Below are 16,901 nucleotides of genomic sequence, written 5' to 3' on the forward strand. Positions count from 1 at the left end.
TGGATGGTTATGGAGATGTCTTAGCAAATCTTGGGTAAAACACACAATTCTTGAGGCACCATTTTTTTGTCCTACGAGGCCCACTAAATTCTTAAAAGAGTGAAAATTCCCTTGTTATTGTCAGCCAGATATTTTTTCTTACAACACACTGAACTCCAAAGAGTAAATGCCGCTAAGAAAGGGGTCCTGGCTTGGCAAATGAGTGTAAGTGTTTACGCATGTATGTGTATAAACACACGTGCATACAGAGCATAAAGTCTGGTCCTCCCACAGCTGTCCCCTCCTTCAAGGTGGGGAAAAGCAAATGAAAACATCCTCTGTCAAGCTCCTTGTGTGCCAGGCACTGTACTAGGTACTTTATATCTGGCATTTTGGTGACAGGCCTGTTGTAGGGGGTTGAACAGTGGCCTCTGCAAAGGTTTATCCACGTGCTCACCTCCAGAAACTGCGAATGTGACCTGGAAAAAGGGTCTCTGCTGATGCAATTAAGCTAAGATCTCTAGATGAGATCAATCATCCTGGATTATCTGGGTGGACCCTAAATCCAATGACCTTGTAAGAGACAGAAGACAAGACACACAAGAAAGGAGGAGGCCATGTGAAGGCAGAGGCAGAGACTGGGCTGAGGCAGCCACAAGCCAAGGAATGCCTGAAGCCCCTGGAAGCTGGAAGAGGCAAGGAATGGATTCTTTCCTGGAGTCTCTGGAGGGAGCAAAGCCTTGCTGACAGCTTGCCTTTGAACTCCAGGACTCCAGAACACTGAAAATAAATTTCTCTTGTTTTAAGCCACCAAGCTAGTGGTACTTTGCTCTGGCAGCCCTAAGAGATCAATACCAGGCCCATACGTTCTCTGGCGTTGGTCCAGCGGTCAACACACGTTCATGAATCAATTAGTCACAAAAACATTTAACTAGGAGTCAACTCACACCAGAGCCAATTCCATTCACCAACTGCAGGCCTGGGATGGGAGCATTTGTCCTGTAATAAGCGAAAGAGTAAACTTTCCTAAAAGGGTAAATAACCCAGAGGAGGAGCCAGGAGTGGGTGTTTATACCAAGGGTCTCCAGTGAGTCCTGAGGTAAAGCTGAGAGCTTCCGGCAAGTATGTGTTTTGTCCCCAGGGGACATACAGAGGAGGTGAGGTTGGGGAGAGGGGTCTGCCCCCGGGGTCTGTGGTGTGAGAAACGTTACCACCCATTGGGAGACAGGTCCCAAAGCCCGGGATTCCTGGGAATGGGATGCAGGAGGGAAGACTTACCTAACTCATGCTCCTGCGGACTTCAGTGCCTCAGAGAAAGGTGGCTGCATCCACGTTCCAAAAGGACATGGCATATACACATTTTTAAGTTCACAAGAGGCAAAATGTGAGATAAAACCCCATCAACTTACACATAGAATCCTTGAGAATTATCAACAATATCATAAATCATTTGCGATTTGATGGAGCTAAGCTTCTCCATGGCTGCTGCACCGCCGTTGTTCTTAATCCACTCCAGGACCAAGCCCATGACATAGATGCTAAAATAAAGAGTAAAAAATACATATATCCACGTAGAGAATGGACTTGAGGATACGGGGAGGGGGAAGGGTAAGCTGGGACAAAGTGAGAGAGTGGCATGGACTTATATATACTACTAAATGTAAAATAGATAGCTGTTGGGAAGCAGCCGCATAGCACAGGGAGATCAGCTCGGTGCTTTGTGACCACCTAGAGGGGCGGGATAGGGAGGGTGGGAGGGAGACGCAAGAGGGAGGAGATATGGGGATGTATGTATATGTATAGCTGATTCACTTTGTTACACAGCAGAAACTAACACACCATTGTAAAGCAATTATACTCCAATAAAGATGTTAAATAAATAAATAAATAAATAAATTTTTAAAAAGTACATATATCCATTGAGTTCAGCTTTGCACAAGTGGAAGGACATCCAAGCAAACAGTCTGAAGTTGTACTAAAACAGACTTACAGACACCCTTAGACACAGACAAGATGAAAGTGGGCCATGTGTACACCAAGGACAAGAGCGTGTCACAGAGCAAACACGAAGATCAACCCAACTCTAGGCCCCTGAGGGCCATTCAGAAAAGAGGGTTAATTAGACTCTTCACTAGAGGTCACATCGGTGCCCACCTGTCCAGCCCAAGCCCGAACGCAAACTCTTCATGACACCGGGAACACAGCTCCCTGTCTCCACCCCTGCTGACATTTTATCCCTGCCACAAGCATCCTCAGACACCTAGCTCCCCACCCCCACCAGTTAACTCTTCACTTTCTGAACGCCCACACTTCCCCTAGTTTTTACCACTGGCTCTTTATTTTCTATTCCTAGGTGCCCGTGTCTTGGGCCCTGCAGTCCTGGAAGGCTGGAAGCACAGTGCTCACCTTTCCTCCCGCAAAGCCCTGCTGCACAGCCCACCAGCGGGCGGAGGCAGGCTGGCAGAGTGCCTAAGAGCCTGGGCTCCAAGTCCCCGTCCTGACTCTAGTCCCAGAGCTGCCCCTAACAGGCTACCCAGGATTAGTCAGCCCAGAGATCCAGACCTCGACTTTCCCACCTGCAAACAGGGAGGCCTACCCACCGACGCTGGACACCCAGCATTTTAGCTGCCCTGCTCTTCCTAACTCCACCCTCCCACCCAGCAGGAGGATCCAGCGGGGTCCCTTGCTCCCCTGGTTTCAGAGTTGGACCAATCAGAGCCCTCCATAGGCTTTTCTGAATTGGGAATGAGAAGAGGCAGGACTGTGTGTTGGGGAAACGGTGAGTTATGAGGTAACAGCGACAAGGAACATTTGAAGGAGGCTCATCTGAGACACAGGAGTGCAGATGGGGTGGGATTCGGGTCCCTGGTTCCGGGAGAACCCGCTGCACCTCGGCCCTTCATAGCGCTTGGGTGCATCGTCTACCGAGACAAAATATCAACTCTGTCACTTAGAGACCTCAGTGCTCTTGTGGGGACTGCAGGAAATGGGTTGGGTGAAGTGCTTAGTGCAGGGCTGGCACATGGCAGGTGTAGTTAGTAGTATCTTTACTAGTTAAGTGCTCAAAACTAAGCCCAAAACACAAGACGTTGAAGAGCCGCGGATGGTTTTCCCAGTGATCTTCTGAAAGCCCCTCTGTTTAAAAAAGGTGCTGAGGGGACTTCCCTGGCGGCCCAATGGTTAAGACCCCGCACTTCCACTGCAAGGGGCACAGGTTCGATCCCTGGTCAGTGAACGATGATCCCACATGCCACGCGGCACAGCCAAAAAATTAAAAAATAATAAAATAATAAAAAATAAAAAGGTGCTGAGGGCTCTCTGTGCACCTCACTGAAAGCCCACGGGACAGGAGCAGAGGTCTCCCGGGGAAAAGAGACCATCCTCCTCGAACTGGGAGTGTGGAAAAGGTCCGTGCTCAGCTATGGCCTCTCTCTGAGTGGGACAAAGGTCCCCCACAAGAATCTGTGCAAACTTAGTTGCTGAGCATCAATGTCCCGCAAAGATCTGGGGTAGGGACCCCCAGACACAGCTGCCTCCTCGTTTACTTACTAACACCATGACAGGGTGGGGAGGGGAAAACGCTCGAACACCAGAAGCTTGTCCCAGGGAAGCCCAAGATACTTGACTGGCTCGTTCACTGCCTCCAGGTGCGTGGAGAATCCCGGCGTTTCTACCCCAGGAGGTAGCAGAGCCCACACTGGGCTGCCCAGCGGGCACTGGGCAGGGAGCAGCCAGCACCCAGAGCCGTGCGATAGCCCCTGTGGAAGCCTCCCCGGCCTGGCTCCCCAGACAGCCCTGGGCGGAAGGAGAAACGGCAGCTGGGGGCAGCGGCGAGGGAGCTCAAAGCAGAAAACAGCCTCTGAATAATTCACAGCCTCGGCTGGAGCTCTCTGGATAAAGACTGCGAAATCAGAGGGGCAAAGGAGAAAGAAGAAAGTAAGAGAAGGGAAGGACTATTCAGCGGTCCAGGACTCTCCCTTTTACTGATCAAAAAAATCCGAGGCCAGAGCTGCCATTATCCCACTTTACAGGTGAGGAAACAGGCTCAGACAGCTTTACTTGGCTAAAGTCATCTAATAAGTGGCTGAGAAAGCCAGGACTCCAACCCCAGTTGGTCTGACTCCAAAGCCCCAGCTCTTTTCACAGTAGCAAAGGCCTCTGGTTTACTAGGGGTTCCAGGACCCTCACCCACTCTCTCACCTGCCAGCGGGGCAGCCAGGCTGGCACCAAGCCACATAGACACAGCTGCCAAGAGCAGCCGCCACAGGGGCATCACAGCACACATGCGCGTGTGTGGACGTGTAGCCATGTGTTCCAGATGCGGTGCTGCCCTCCCACTTCTCTGTTCCGTAAGGTGCTCTCGAATTTCCACCTAACCCCAAACTGCGCACTCCCCCACAGACCACAGAAACACACCCTGCCACACGATCGCAACACACCGAGCCACCTGCGGGTGCCTGCCTGCTCAACGGCTCTTTTTGGAAGCCGAGCTTCACTTCTACCTGCAGCTCTGTTACCCCAGAGCTCCCAAGCTGCTGCTATTTGATTCATCAAATCAAGGCTGCAGCAAAGGCTCAGGCCAGGTCCACAGTCCCAGCCAGACCTCAGCACCAACACACTTCCCTCTTGGTGTGTGACTCACCCCTATGCCCAGACTCACTGCCCACGCTCTCTGGCTCATCTTAATGAGATCCGAGCAGGCACAGCCAGCAGAAAGCCCACCCATTTTACACGCTGCCCAGAACCAGCACCTTCAGCCTCGGTCTAGAAAGCCGCAGCGTGAGGTAGGGGGCTCAGAGGAAGCAGGCTCTCCTGGAGACCAGATGCCCCCGGAGTGGAAGGATGTCCGGCCTCGTGAGTCGACTGGAGCTTCCGATGCATTATTAACTCGTGCTGCTACCCCCATACAATCCGAAACCTTCAAAACACAGGGGCCCTAAAATGCTTATGCAGCTTTGAAACCTGGTCCCCACTCACCAGATTTAACTTTTAACTGATGCACGGCTTCACTTCTAAAATGCCCCCGCCCCACACAGGGCAGGCACACTGTCTCAGCCTGCACGCTAAATGACTACATGAATCACAGCAGATCCATTCTCTGGAATATCACTCAGCAGTTCAAAGGGGGAAAAAAGGCAGGCGTCTGAGCTGACATGGCAGTGTTCACAGTACATTGCTGGATAGAAAAAAGGATTCACAGAACAGCCTATATGGTAAAGTTCCATCTGCATAATTAAATATACGGCTCTGTTTGCATATGCCCTACACAGCAAGCCCTTAACAGTGGTTACCCCGCAGGCTCTGCTCGCCTCGGGAATCTTTGCCAAGACCATGTGTTAATTTTTTAAGGCAACACGAAATATTCTGTGGGCACTAGGGATTAGAAAAGCACACCAGAAAGTTCCCCGGGAAACTCTCCCTGGCTGCTCTGAAGAACTAGGCCCCTTTGGCAGCCCACACTCCTATGCTGATAAGTAAGGCGGCCTGGGTCAGTGGGGTCATTTTGTTTCTTATTAGTTACTTTACCTCACACTACAGCTAGTTAGTCGTGGTAAGTAAAAATGTCTTGTGGGCTTAGAAGGGAAGTTTAGGCATCCGTTTGCTTGTCCATGAACTGGGCTTAGTGCGTTCCACTAAAGGGTTAAACAGAACGCCCACGCGGTCCTTTATTCCACCCCAATTCACTGCTCAGGGCTACAGGCAACTACAGGAGGGCTCAGTTCCAACCGCCCAGGGCCTGTGGTCACTTGGCTCGGAGTTTAAAAGTAAAAAAAGAGCTTCTTTTCAAACTTGGGACACTTTCAAGGACTTCCATGTGATACAAAGTTGCAGTGTTCTGGGCGCCTTGCCCCCTTACATCTAGGGCCTGGGGAGGGTGTTCTACACAAAGCTTCCTCTCTCCATGCACTGCTCGTTCTCACTGCCTTGAGCTACAAGTTTCTAATCTTGAAAGCTGAAGTACCCCAAATGAAATCTAAGTTTTTCAAGTCATAGATTTAGGGTAACTACTCAATTATACAGACTCACTTTTTTTGTTTTTTAAATTTTTTTAAAATAGATCTGTTTTATTTATTTATTTATTTTTTGGCTGCGTTGGGTCTTCCGTGGCTGTGCACGGGCTTTCTCTAGTTGCTGAGGGCCTCTCACTGCGGTGGCTTCTCTTGTTGCGGAACACAGGCTCCAGGCACACGGGCTTCAGTAGTTGTGGCTCACGGGCTTAGCTGCTCCGCGGCATGTGGGATCTTCCCGGACCAGGGCTTGAACCTGTGTCCCCTGCATTGGCAGGCAGATTCTTAACCACTGTGCCACCAGGGAAGCCCCCAGACTTACTTTTTTCCTTTTCTCTTCTTTCGGGGTAAAGGAAAGCAAGACACCAAGGGGTGTCTTGGGTCAGAATACCTTTAACCCAATCTCTTTGGTCCTCCACGTTTATATGATTCTGATCAAATACTACTAGCGATCCTGCCCCGAGATGATCTCAGTGTTGACTCTTCTGATCTGTCTGGAGAGGAAACTTCGCCCCTTTTCCACCCTTGTTTCTGGGTGTCTGGCTGAGCCCACTCTTCGGGCAGGAAGGCTCTGGGCGGGGAGTATCTGCCCTCCCCCAGCCTGTGCCCCACCCCCAGGTGCCCAGGTTGGCCAGCTGGCCCCACCGGTCAGGGCCTTGGGGTGGAGGCCTGCACAGGGGCTGGTAGGGGAGTGACCCTCTCTGAGTCACTCACAGGAGGACTTTCTCTCAGTGCCCACCAGGTCTGACTCCAGACCTTTTTATCTCCCACTAGACAGACTGACCTGCTTTCTCACTGTTTCTGCTGATTTTTCACTCTAATATTAACCGACTGCATCTTAACACATATCCATTAGAGTTTTAAAAAATGTACTTCCAGGTGACTCGTGGAGAAGGTGCCAGAGGGCAGGACAGCTCCCCCTGCTCCTCCAGCCTGTGCTCAGCCCCGTTTCAGGCCCCATTTCAGGGCCAGGGCTCTCCCTGACTTCTCCTACCGTCTCACTCGCGGAGCTGTGGTGGCCTCTGCCCCCCTGGAAAGACTCACCTGCCCGCAAGCCAGGCCCTGGCTGCACGTCCTAACAGGTAAGGACAGACGCCTCCCACCACCTCCTGCCACCTCGCAGCCTGGAGCCGAAGCTCTTTCTCCAGGGGCCCTGCATTCAGGCTCCCCAGCCACCCTGCACCGCTCAGCACGGCAGTGCTCCTTTCCCAGTTGGCCGGTGGTCACGGGTTTTCCCACTGCCAGAAACCCCAGAGATAAGACGGGCAGGTGAGACAGGTTCAGCCCTGCCCCCCAATCCCTACCAGGCACTTCAGAAGCACTTTCAACCGGGGTGAAACAGAGTGGGATCGACAGGTGACCAGGAGAGCAAGCACTGGAACCCCCTCCGCGCCCTGAGGAAAGCAGGGGACACAAAGCGAGGAGCTGCGCCGGCCCATGTGAGCCGCACAGAAAACCAGCAAACATTTCCATCAGAATTCTAGCTTCGGAAAAAGCTCCTTTCTTCCTCTGGTAAATTACGTGGAAGAAACTTCCTGCAGGCAGCGCCTCAGAGGGAGACCTCTAACAAAGCCCCAACCCCACGGAGCCGCAGCCTGTATTGTTGTATTTTTAACATGTCAATCTGTCAGTTCAGATGTGTTGTACGCGGTGTTTGTGGCCTTGGCTGACATGAAGCTCTTCTGTGAGATTTGCTTATCAACTAATTTGACTTAGTGATGAAACTGTGCAGTACTTTGTCCGTTCTGGATTTTAAAAGTTTTTTATTATGCATTATATCAAATTTACCGCTGTATGAGTGGAAATTACGTCTTTATGTAGTTTTTATATGTTGTAATATTTCTTCAAATAAATCTCTCCTATAAATCAAAAAAAAAAAAAAAAAAAAAGGGCCCGAACCCCTCTTCATCCGCTCTTTTAAGAGAACTTCTACCATCCCTGGAAAACCCGGGAGACTCAGAGAGCTGGACTCCCAGCAGCCAACCGTTCTCCAGAGATGGGATCTTTCCAACACAAGCCCACACTGAGAGTTTCGCTTGTGAAGAGCACAAAGATACAGAGTGTGCACACCTGGGCTCTCAAGCCAGATCGCCTGGGTTCAAACCCCGGCTATGCCACTTCTTGAAGTATGGCTTTGGCTTCTTCACTTGCAAAATGGGAATAATAATAAGAGTACCCACCTCCTAGGGTGCTTGGGAGATTAAGAGGGTCATACACATGACTATTTTACATCATAGCTGCCCTGGAAAGATAAGATAATCTATAAACTCTGGCTCTTTTATCCCCGCTGCTAAGGCTGGGGATAAAACAGCAACCACAATAATAATACAGAAGCTAACATGTATAAGTCACTGAGAGCCAGGCACTCACCAAGCACATTTTATACATATGTATTAATCATTCAATCCTCACAGCAACCAATGACTCCTGGAGACACCTGTTGCACAGATAGGTTAAGCAACTTGCCCAAGGTCACACAGCTTGTTAATAGTAAAATCTCTCAGGCCATTGCTAAATCCTAGGTGTCACAAAGATTTTCACAAGCTACCTGAGTCTGGGAGTTAAAAGACTGTACGGTGGGGTAGCCTTACTCTCCCCAAAAGTGCTGTAATGCAGCCTCTCACTCGGATAAGGGGAAGCCAGGCTAATAGGACCCCTGCAGAATGGGTGAAAAACCAGAGAGGTGTTTGTTCCAGCCAGTGTGTTCGATGCCAGGCAGCCAGCTTCAAGCAGACCCAGTAAGGAAAGAAAAAGACCAGTAGTCCGGCCTCTGAAAGTCCTTCTCCAAAGCCGCACTGGTTGTTTGAGATGCAAGCATGACACTTCATGTGCAGAAAGCTTTTGGGTTAATGGTGAACCACCAAGGCTACCAAGATCAAACAAAAACACCCCAAAAGAAAGGCAAGGAAAGCTGATCAAACAATGCACAGAGGGGGACGAGGGAGAGGTGAGCTGGGCAGAGAATCCTAATAGGATATCTGGGCTATTAGATCACTGATTCGTGGCATCATGCCCTACTTTAAAAAGTCAACTAGTATTGATGGGAAATACTGAGACCTCCTCACTGGTCCCCAAGCCATACCCTGGAGTTACCTGAAGCAGGGAGGTGTGTTATACAGGGAGTTATTTCCAGCCTGCACTTTGTAATCCAGGACCGAGGGGCACTCTCTGAGGGCGAACCCCAGCAGGTCATCTCGGACGATCACCACCGTGACCCCTGCAGAGCCAACGTTCTTCTGGGCACCAGCAAAAATCACACCAAACTGCAAAAGAGAAAGCCTGCTGTTCTAGATGCACTGGGTCATTTTTCATAAATGTAGTCAAACTTCCCAATCTCCTTCCAAAGCACAATTTTTATGAGGAAGTGACTCTATTTTAATCCTGTTCGGAGTGCATTCCCTTCTCTAAAGGAATCTCTATCCGGGACAGCAAATCGATACACAGGAGTTCAGAGCCTGCAGATTACAAATCTGTCTGATCCTTCTCTCCAGGGAGGGGCCAGCCCAAACCCATCACTGTGGAGACCTTGTATCTATTTGTATTCACTCTAGTATACCTCTTTTCTACGTCCAAGCCCATCTTTAAAATAAGGCTGCTGTCCTTGGTACCCTAAAGAAATCAATTTTTTTATCCATTTATATTTGTATAAAGGGATAATCAGAAGATACTGAGAAATAATGGGACAAGCTGCCTGAGAGAGAAGAAATTTTAGAAAAAAAAAGATGTTTAAAGATACTTTGGGAAATTTTTTCGTGTAAGATGTAGAACCCTCTTCCATGTCTCCCCATGAAACCTGTAGGAAAATTCAGTGGCATCCCAAATGGGAGGACGGGGGAACAGTGTGGCTCGACAGGGAGTATTTTATAGTTGACATTGTTTAGAATTGCCAGTGCATGGTGAGTGAAAATAAAAAGCAGGCTATAAACAAAATGTGTACATCCATACAACAGAATATTACTCAGCCTTAAAAAGAAATGAAGTTCTGACATGCTACCACATGGGCGAACCCTGAGGACATTATGCTAAGTGAAATAAGCCAGACAGAAAAGGACAAATATTGCATGATTCCACTTACATGAGGTTATCTAGAACAGTCGAATTCACAGAGACCAGTAAAAAAAAGTAGGATGGTGGTTGCCAGGGGCTGGGGGGAGGGAGGACTGCGGTTATTGTTTAATGGGGACAGAGTTTCAGTTTGGGAAGAAAAAGTTCTGGAGATGGATGGTGGTGATGGCTGCACAACAGTGTGTGTGTACTTAATGCCACTGAACTGTACGCTTAAAAATAGTTAAAATGGTAAAGTTATGGTTAAGTATATTTTACCACAACTTTTTAAAAGGCAGACTACTTCTTAGTCAGTTTGTTTTAAACTCCTTACAGCTATCGTACCCCCCATGGCATGCACCTGGGGCACTCCTCCCAGTGCCCACCCTGGGGAGCTGCTCAGAAATCTACATGTCATGTCCATGCTCTTGGAGCTGAGCTGGGTACAAAGCAAGGTGGGGCTCCTTCATAGCCCCCTAAGCTTGGATAAGGCACACCTTTCCTTGATGACAGCAAGTAACTCCCAAGATGTTGACAAAAGAATTTTCTAAGCGCCACTCTCAGAGGCAGATGAATTCCCCAAGGACTCAAGTGGGACCCCTGGGAGACGACGATTAACACAGGGCTGGGAACGTCAGGACGTAAACATTCTGACAACCAACACTGTCAGCCCTTCCCTTTTCTGGTATATATTAAAATGTCCTTAGAGAAACCGAGAGGCTGGTTCCCCCTGCCCCGCCCCCCGCTGGCGCAGGCCTCTTTTACACTCTACCTTGGAAACATCCACTGGCTTGGACAGGAAGTTTGAGGACATGTCGCAGACCAACACTGCTCCGTTGACATCAGGGATAAAGTCAAACTCCACTCCGTGCACGGTCTCATTGGCGCAGTAATACACATAGGAGGCGTCTGGGCTGAGGTTCCAGGTGCTCGGATCTGGAATTTCTATCACAGGAGACAAGTTGGGGACTCCACACGTTTCCTCCCCTCTTTCCTTAGGGAGATAGGAGGCAACCAGGAATGACACCCTCCCCTAGCAGGGGAAGACAGATCCCAGAGCATTCACAAGTGAAAGCACCCTATCCATCTTACATTACAATCACCACCAACAGCCTAAAGGGATGACCCATCCCACCCCTTTGACTGTTATGGGGGGCAAACAGTCTTCAAGAATGGCGTGGTATTTGGGTTTTTTCCTTGTTGCCCAGTATCCATCCATCCTATGTCCACTGACAGTTTCCTGTGGGCGTCAGCCTCCGTGACTCTCAGCCCATGTAGTTCCAGTAGAACCAATTCCACCCACAGCCCTGAAGGTACAATGCAACTCAGGCAAGGTCGCTTGACTGATACAGAATGGGACACAGGAGACATGAGACTGTTACTGGAAATGCATGAGCAAAGGCATTGAAACGTGGGAGAATATAAGGTCAGGAGCAGCTGCAGCCATCTTCTAAAAAGGAGGGGGCAGCTTTCCTGACTGTGGAGGAGACAGGGAAAGACACCAGAACCGGGAGACACTGTTGGCGGCCCTTGATCAAGCCATACCTAAAGCCAAACCAGCCCCTGGGCTTTGCAGCTAAGTCAGCAGCCTAGGCATACTCTTTCTGCAGCAGCCAGTTAGTAATCTTAACAGGAACAGGCAGCCAATCTAAATGGTATCAAACTAACTACCGACAAGGGGACGAAAGAATTGCCTGGGGCAGGGGTGACCTGCTAGCTGAGGAGGGACCACCTGCCAGCCAGCATTTCACTGTCCAGTTCAGCTCCCAGCACTTACTCGTGTAACTCCCAAGTTTGGGGTGGACAATATTCACAGTTCCAAACTTCTTGGCTTCTTCCGCGGCCTTAGCTGACCAGGATCCCGTCACCACATAGTCGGCACACCTTCCTGCTTTCAGGCCAATCAGGTTTAAGGGGACAGCACTGAACTGGCCACACCCACCTCCTTGTACAAAAATCACCTTGTAGTTGTCTGGAATGGCTCTGGGCAGAAGCAGAGGTGACAGTGAACAGGGTCAAAAATTGAGAATGAGTGATGCTCTTCCAGCACTTTACCCTGGGGTGGATACACTACAAGAACGATGGTCAAGCCCCATCTCTGCCTTCCCCAACCCAGTCATTTATCTACTCAATTCCGTGCACAGATATTTTACTGGGCCCTGTCGTGGAAGCTTATGGTTACTCTTTGGACAGAGCTAGTAACACCCTGCTGTTCCTTTAGGGAAGCACTGGCTGCCACTCTCGGTCCACCTGCTTCAGGGGTGGCCAATCCCAGCTCCAGGGGATGAGCACGTGACCCAAGCTGGCCAGTGGGGTTTGGTTCTGAGACCTGGATCCAGACTTCTAGAAAAGAGGAGCTGTTTCTATTGAGGGAAAGAAAGAACTCGTAGGAGCTAAACCTGCAACCACTGGTGGCCATCTGGTGAAGCCAACACACAAAAAAGCAGAGCCAGGAGATGGAGAAAAAGACCTTCCTGACATCATGTGAGCCCCTAAATCACTCCTGCACTTTTCTGTTATATGAGATAATACATTCCTTTCTTTTTTTTTTTTTGCGTAAGCCAAGAGTTGGGCTTCTGTCACTTGCAACCAAAAGTCCTAAAAGTATATATGTGCTGGTCCATGCTATGAACCAGGTGGACACTGTAGAGGATCTTTGATAATCCTTTAGACCTAAGCATGTATCACCTACCCAATATATATCAAGATTAACAGCAAAAATATTTGATTGCAGCATGGAAAATTAAGATGATGATTGGCATGGCTACAGGCAGTAGGCTAAGGCCAGCTCAAGCCAGGGAAACTGGACCCAAGCCTTTGAGCAATGTCAGAGCTTGGGAACAGGTTACACAGACGGCCAAGGGACAGAGCTCCAGCACAGAGGTGTAAGGAAAGCACCAAAGGGCAGGGCAATGTGAGAGGGTCTTGGTCTCGCCACCACGAGGGATGGTGTGCATATATCTGGTTTTGAACCGTGCCTGCCTATATCCAGGGCTCAGGAGGCTAGCAAAGCACGCAGACAGGTCTCAGGAGACTCTAACCATGAGGTTCTCAGCAGCTGGGAGGATGGCAGCCCAAGGCAGCGTTCCTGGTTTATGTTATTCAGATGCAGGGCAGTGAACAAGGCCAAGAACTGGATGGAAGGACACCAGACAGAGGTCTAGGTACAGGGGTACAAAGAAATCGGCCCATAAATTGAACCAGAAGTTCAAGCTGGAAAGGCTCACAGGCGTGTGGGTCAAATGCCACATCTCTTGCGCCAACATTCCAAGTACCCACCCCATGAAGGATGCGATTGTTCTGTGAACATGACAGGGACCCAGCAGGCAGCCCTGGCATGCTAAGCCAAGCAGATGATTACCAGCTCCAAACACGGACATTAGCACGGGTTTCGAGGGCTCCTCACAAAAATGTCACCAAGCCCGCCCCATCTGAAGCATTTTATCAATGCAATTTAAAGGGAAGGTTATTAAATAATTAGTATAATTCCAATTTAGTTAATGAAATAATGCAAGGATGGACCCTAAAACGTTAACAGTGATTACCCCTGACTGGTGGGGTTATGGATAATTATGGTTGATTTTGTGAGTTTCTTTTTTCCCTAAACTTTCCACCATGAACATTCACTAGTTTTGTGAGCAGAAAAACAAAAAACAAAAAAAACAATGTTTTTTTTTCAAGATGACCGTATTCATATGTCTATGTGAATATATTTATATACTATATAAAACCTCTCCTTTAAGCAGCAATCTATTTAAGAACACAGTTTCCTCTGGGTAAGAAAAGCAGTGCAGATAACTAGGAAAGTTCATTTGAGAAGCAGTTCCCAGAGTTCAGAACCCTTAAAATTGCCCAAAGAGCCCGTTAAAAATGAAGTTTCTACAAAGGCTCTGATTCAACAGGTCTGGATGGGACCCAGCACTTGAACTTTTTAATACTTCCCCCACGAGTTGATTCTGACAGGTTGTATGAGGCAATACTTTAAGAGCCAGTGAACTAAGTTATAGTTAATTATGCTGACAAAGATGACCACTTCTTTGTCATTTAAATCCCTTTTAAGCCAGTTTAACTTCCACAGTGCTAAAAATATCTTTCCCAGATACAATGATTTCAAATCTTTGGAAAAACCACATAAAATAAAAATAAACATACAAATCCAGGATGAGGAACAAATAAAAAGCATTATGTACTGATCTAGTGAATTTGGGAGAATCTTAACAAGATTATTTGTAAGAATAGAATATTCTGAACACACAGCAGAGTCTAGAAAATAATGCAACAGACACCCACGTATATGGATTACCAAACAAGAATAACACAATTTTGTCTTTAAAATTTTAAACTTACAATAATTCCCGCACAAGGTTCTCCGTGTTGCTAATAATCTTAGAGAAATCTGATGACCTGTGGCTCATTTCTGTGGAAAGAAAGATAAACAAGAAAAAAAATTCCAGTTCAAAACCAAAGCAACAAAAGTTAACTATAGCTGTAACTACAAAATTTACAAATCAAATAACAACGGGAAATGTCAGTTATTTTCCATTCAAATTGTGGGCCACACTTACATTAAGGGAAAATCCAAATTGATTTTCAAACTGCAAACATTTTAACCTTATTGTCACAGCAGAATGATTTTTCAAAAGTGGCAATATTCACTGAATGAGCCATGTACTACTAATTTATCCTTTGGTCTCTGATTACTCACATCTTTCTCACAAACAGGAACTGTGTGCAAAGGCTGCCCTTAGGACAACAGCACAAAATTCCACACTGTGCTCTCACTTCACAGAAATCTAGGTGCATGTGCCAGATCCACAGGAACAAAATTTAATAGCAATGAGCACACAGTTAAACCCACAATCTCTTAATAGTCTGTAGCCTTTGGAAATATCAAAAAAGAAAAAGAAAATTAAATTTAAAAAAAAGTAAATTTTAGAACTCAAAGAAACTTCATGAAATTATTAACATGCAAGATCTTCAAAAAAAGGCTTGTGTACTTTTAAACATTAATGAGTTCATGTTTAAGAACAGCAAAAACTATAAAATGAATGTGAAGCCATTTTATAAATGTTTGGGCACTGTTAATGCAAATGTACGGGATCTTTTGATCTCAGATCTTATGCATAGCAAAAACCAATGATGCGACAGTAAGCTGAGACATATAAACCCCTCACCAGCATTTATGTTGCTTTCAAAATTGTTTCGATCAAACATGCTATGGAAGTTATTAAAATTTAAAAATATATCTACAAAGGCCTACAGGAAGACCCAGTAGAAATTCTAGGCTTGATGATGCATTTTAATTGGTTCCCTTTGAATCCTGGACATTCACAGAATCCAAAAGCAAATCTTACCAAGAACACTAATCCCAACTCCTTTGTAGTCTAATAACTCTTTTTGTATCTCTGACAATACCTAGAAAAAAAATAAAAGAAAATTTAAGATGATTTCAATATGCTGTGCACAGCTCTGGACATACACACTGCAGTGGGGGAGGCACAGGGGAGAGGATCCACCCACCAGGCCTGTGAGGAAGCTTATGTCCCTGCCCACAGCCAATCCCCTTCCTCCCCCTATCCCCACAGAGCCCCGATGATGCAACTTACACTCAAGTTGAGAGTGAAATTATGCAACGTGACTGATGCTACGACACAGTTTTTCCAAAGGCATGAATTTACTTAGAGATAAAAACTCACTTGGACTTAAAAAAAGATCAAGTATAGAAGTTTTCTGATAACAATTCTTTAACTGTCAACTTCAGATCTTTGGGAAAAGTCTAATTCCCTAGAAAAATGTCCCTTCCACAACTGCATTTGCACTCTGACAGCAAAGGCACAAAAAGCATAAAGTTCTGGGGGACAACAAAAAAATCAATTAGGCCCAAGTTAAACTGATAACTCAATTTTCCATCTTTTTGGTCTGCTGGGATGGGTGGGGTGGGCAGGAATTAGGAAGCACCTGCTGTGAATTAAGGTTCGTCAGGGGTACTGATGTACTGATCTCTCCCCTCAACAACAGCCCTGAAGGTGATATTCTCATCCCCAATTTGCAGGTGAGGAATCTCAGCTGTGGCTCCAGAGGTACTTAGCTGTATGCCCTGTCCAGCCCCTTGACCCATCTTGTAAGATCACTGCAATCCCATAACCACGTTCTGCCTTACAAGGACAACTGGACAGGTGGGACCCATCTTACGGCCAATCTACCAGTGCCAGGAAACGGGGGGTGGGGGGAAAAGGCTCATTCCCTACCCCCACCCCCAAACACATAGCTCACTTGCTAGGGAGGTGCCTCATTGTTTTTTTCCCAAAGGCGAGTAAAATGCAAATTACTACACACTGAAAGAAAAACACATATTTCATATATATATCTACATAGATATATGTAGATAGATGTAGATAGATAGATAGATAGATATACACACTTCAGTAAGAAGAATAGAAAGCCCTTATCAGAGATGCATGCTGCATTGTTTACGAGTGAAATGACATGATATCTGTGATTGGCTTTAAAATTATCCAGGGGCAGAAGGGGAGAAAGAGGGTATGGGGGAGGGAGCGCGGAAAAAAGATTGGCAAAATGTCCTTAGTTGTTAAATGTTGGATGGGTCCATGCATTTAGTTATAGTATTCCCTCTCTACCTTTGTGTATGAGCGACCTGCCATAAAGTAAAAAGAGAGAAAGAAATGCTCTAAAAATGTACACAAAATAGGTGAGATAAACCCTCTGTAGAAGCATCCTGCCATCAAAGGAGGTTCCCTTAAAAGATACAGGCTAAAGACCTCATAAAACATAATCTAGGGCTTCCCTGGTGGCTCAGTGGTTAAGAATCCACCTGCCAATGCAGGGGACACGGGTTCGAGCCCTGGTCTA

The 16,901-nt window shown here is 47.3% G+C and overlaps 1 protein-coding gene across 6 annotated transcripts in view; it reads right to left on the reverse strand.

Moving 5' to 3' along the window:
- PSAT1 (phosphoserine aminotransferase 1) overlaps positions 1 to 16,901 on the reverse strand; it is a 55,568-nt gene that overhangs the window by 15,434 nt on the left and 23,233 nt on the right. For all 6 annotated transcript variants that reach the window (XR_014266090.1, XM_082471065.1, XM_082471063.1 and 3 more), the window contains 6 exons: positions 15,386 to 15,446; positions 14,379 to 14,448; positions 11,809 to 12,014; positions 10,804 to 10,976; positions 9,081 to 9,250; positions 1,389 to 1,517 (listed from right to left, as the gene is read on the reverse strand). Coding sequence is in view for 5 of the 6 variants with exons in the window: in XM_082471065.1 (XP_082327191.1) it covers positions 1,389 to 1,517; positions 9,081 to 9,250; positions 10,804 to 10,976; positions 11,809 to 12,014; positions 14,379 to 14,448; positions 15,386 to 15,446 (809 nt within the window). In the remaining variant the exon portion in view is untranslated. The remainder of the gene's footprint in view (positions 1 to 1,388; positions 1,518 to 9,080; positions 9,251 to 10,803; positions 10,977 to 11,808; positions 12,015 to 14,378; positions 14,449 to 15,385; positions 15,447 to 16,901) is intronic.

This window comes from Balaenoptera physalus, assembly GCF_965194825.1.
Source record: "Balaenoptera physalus genome assembly, chromosome: 7".
NCBI lineage: Eukaryota > Metazoa > Chordata > Mammalia > Artiodactyla > Balaenopteridae > Balaenoptera > Balaenoptera physalus.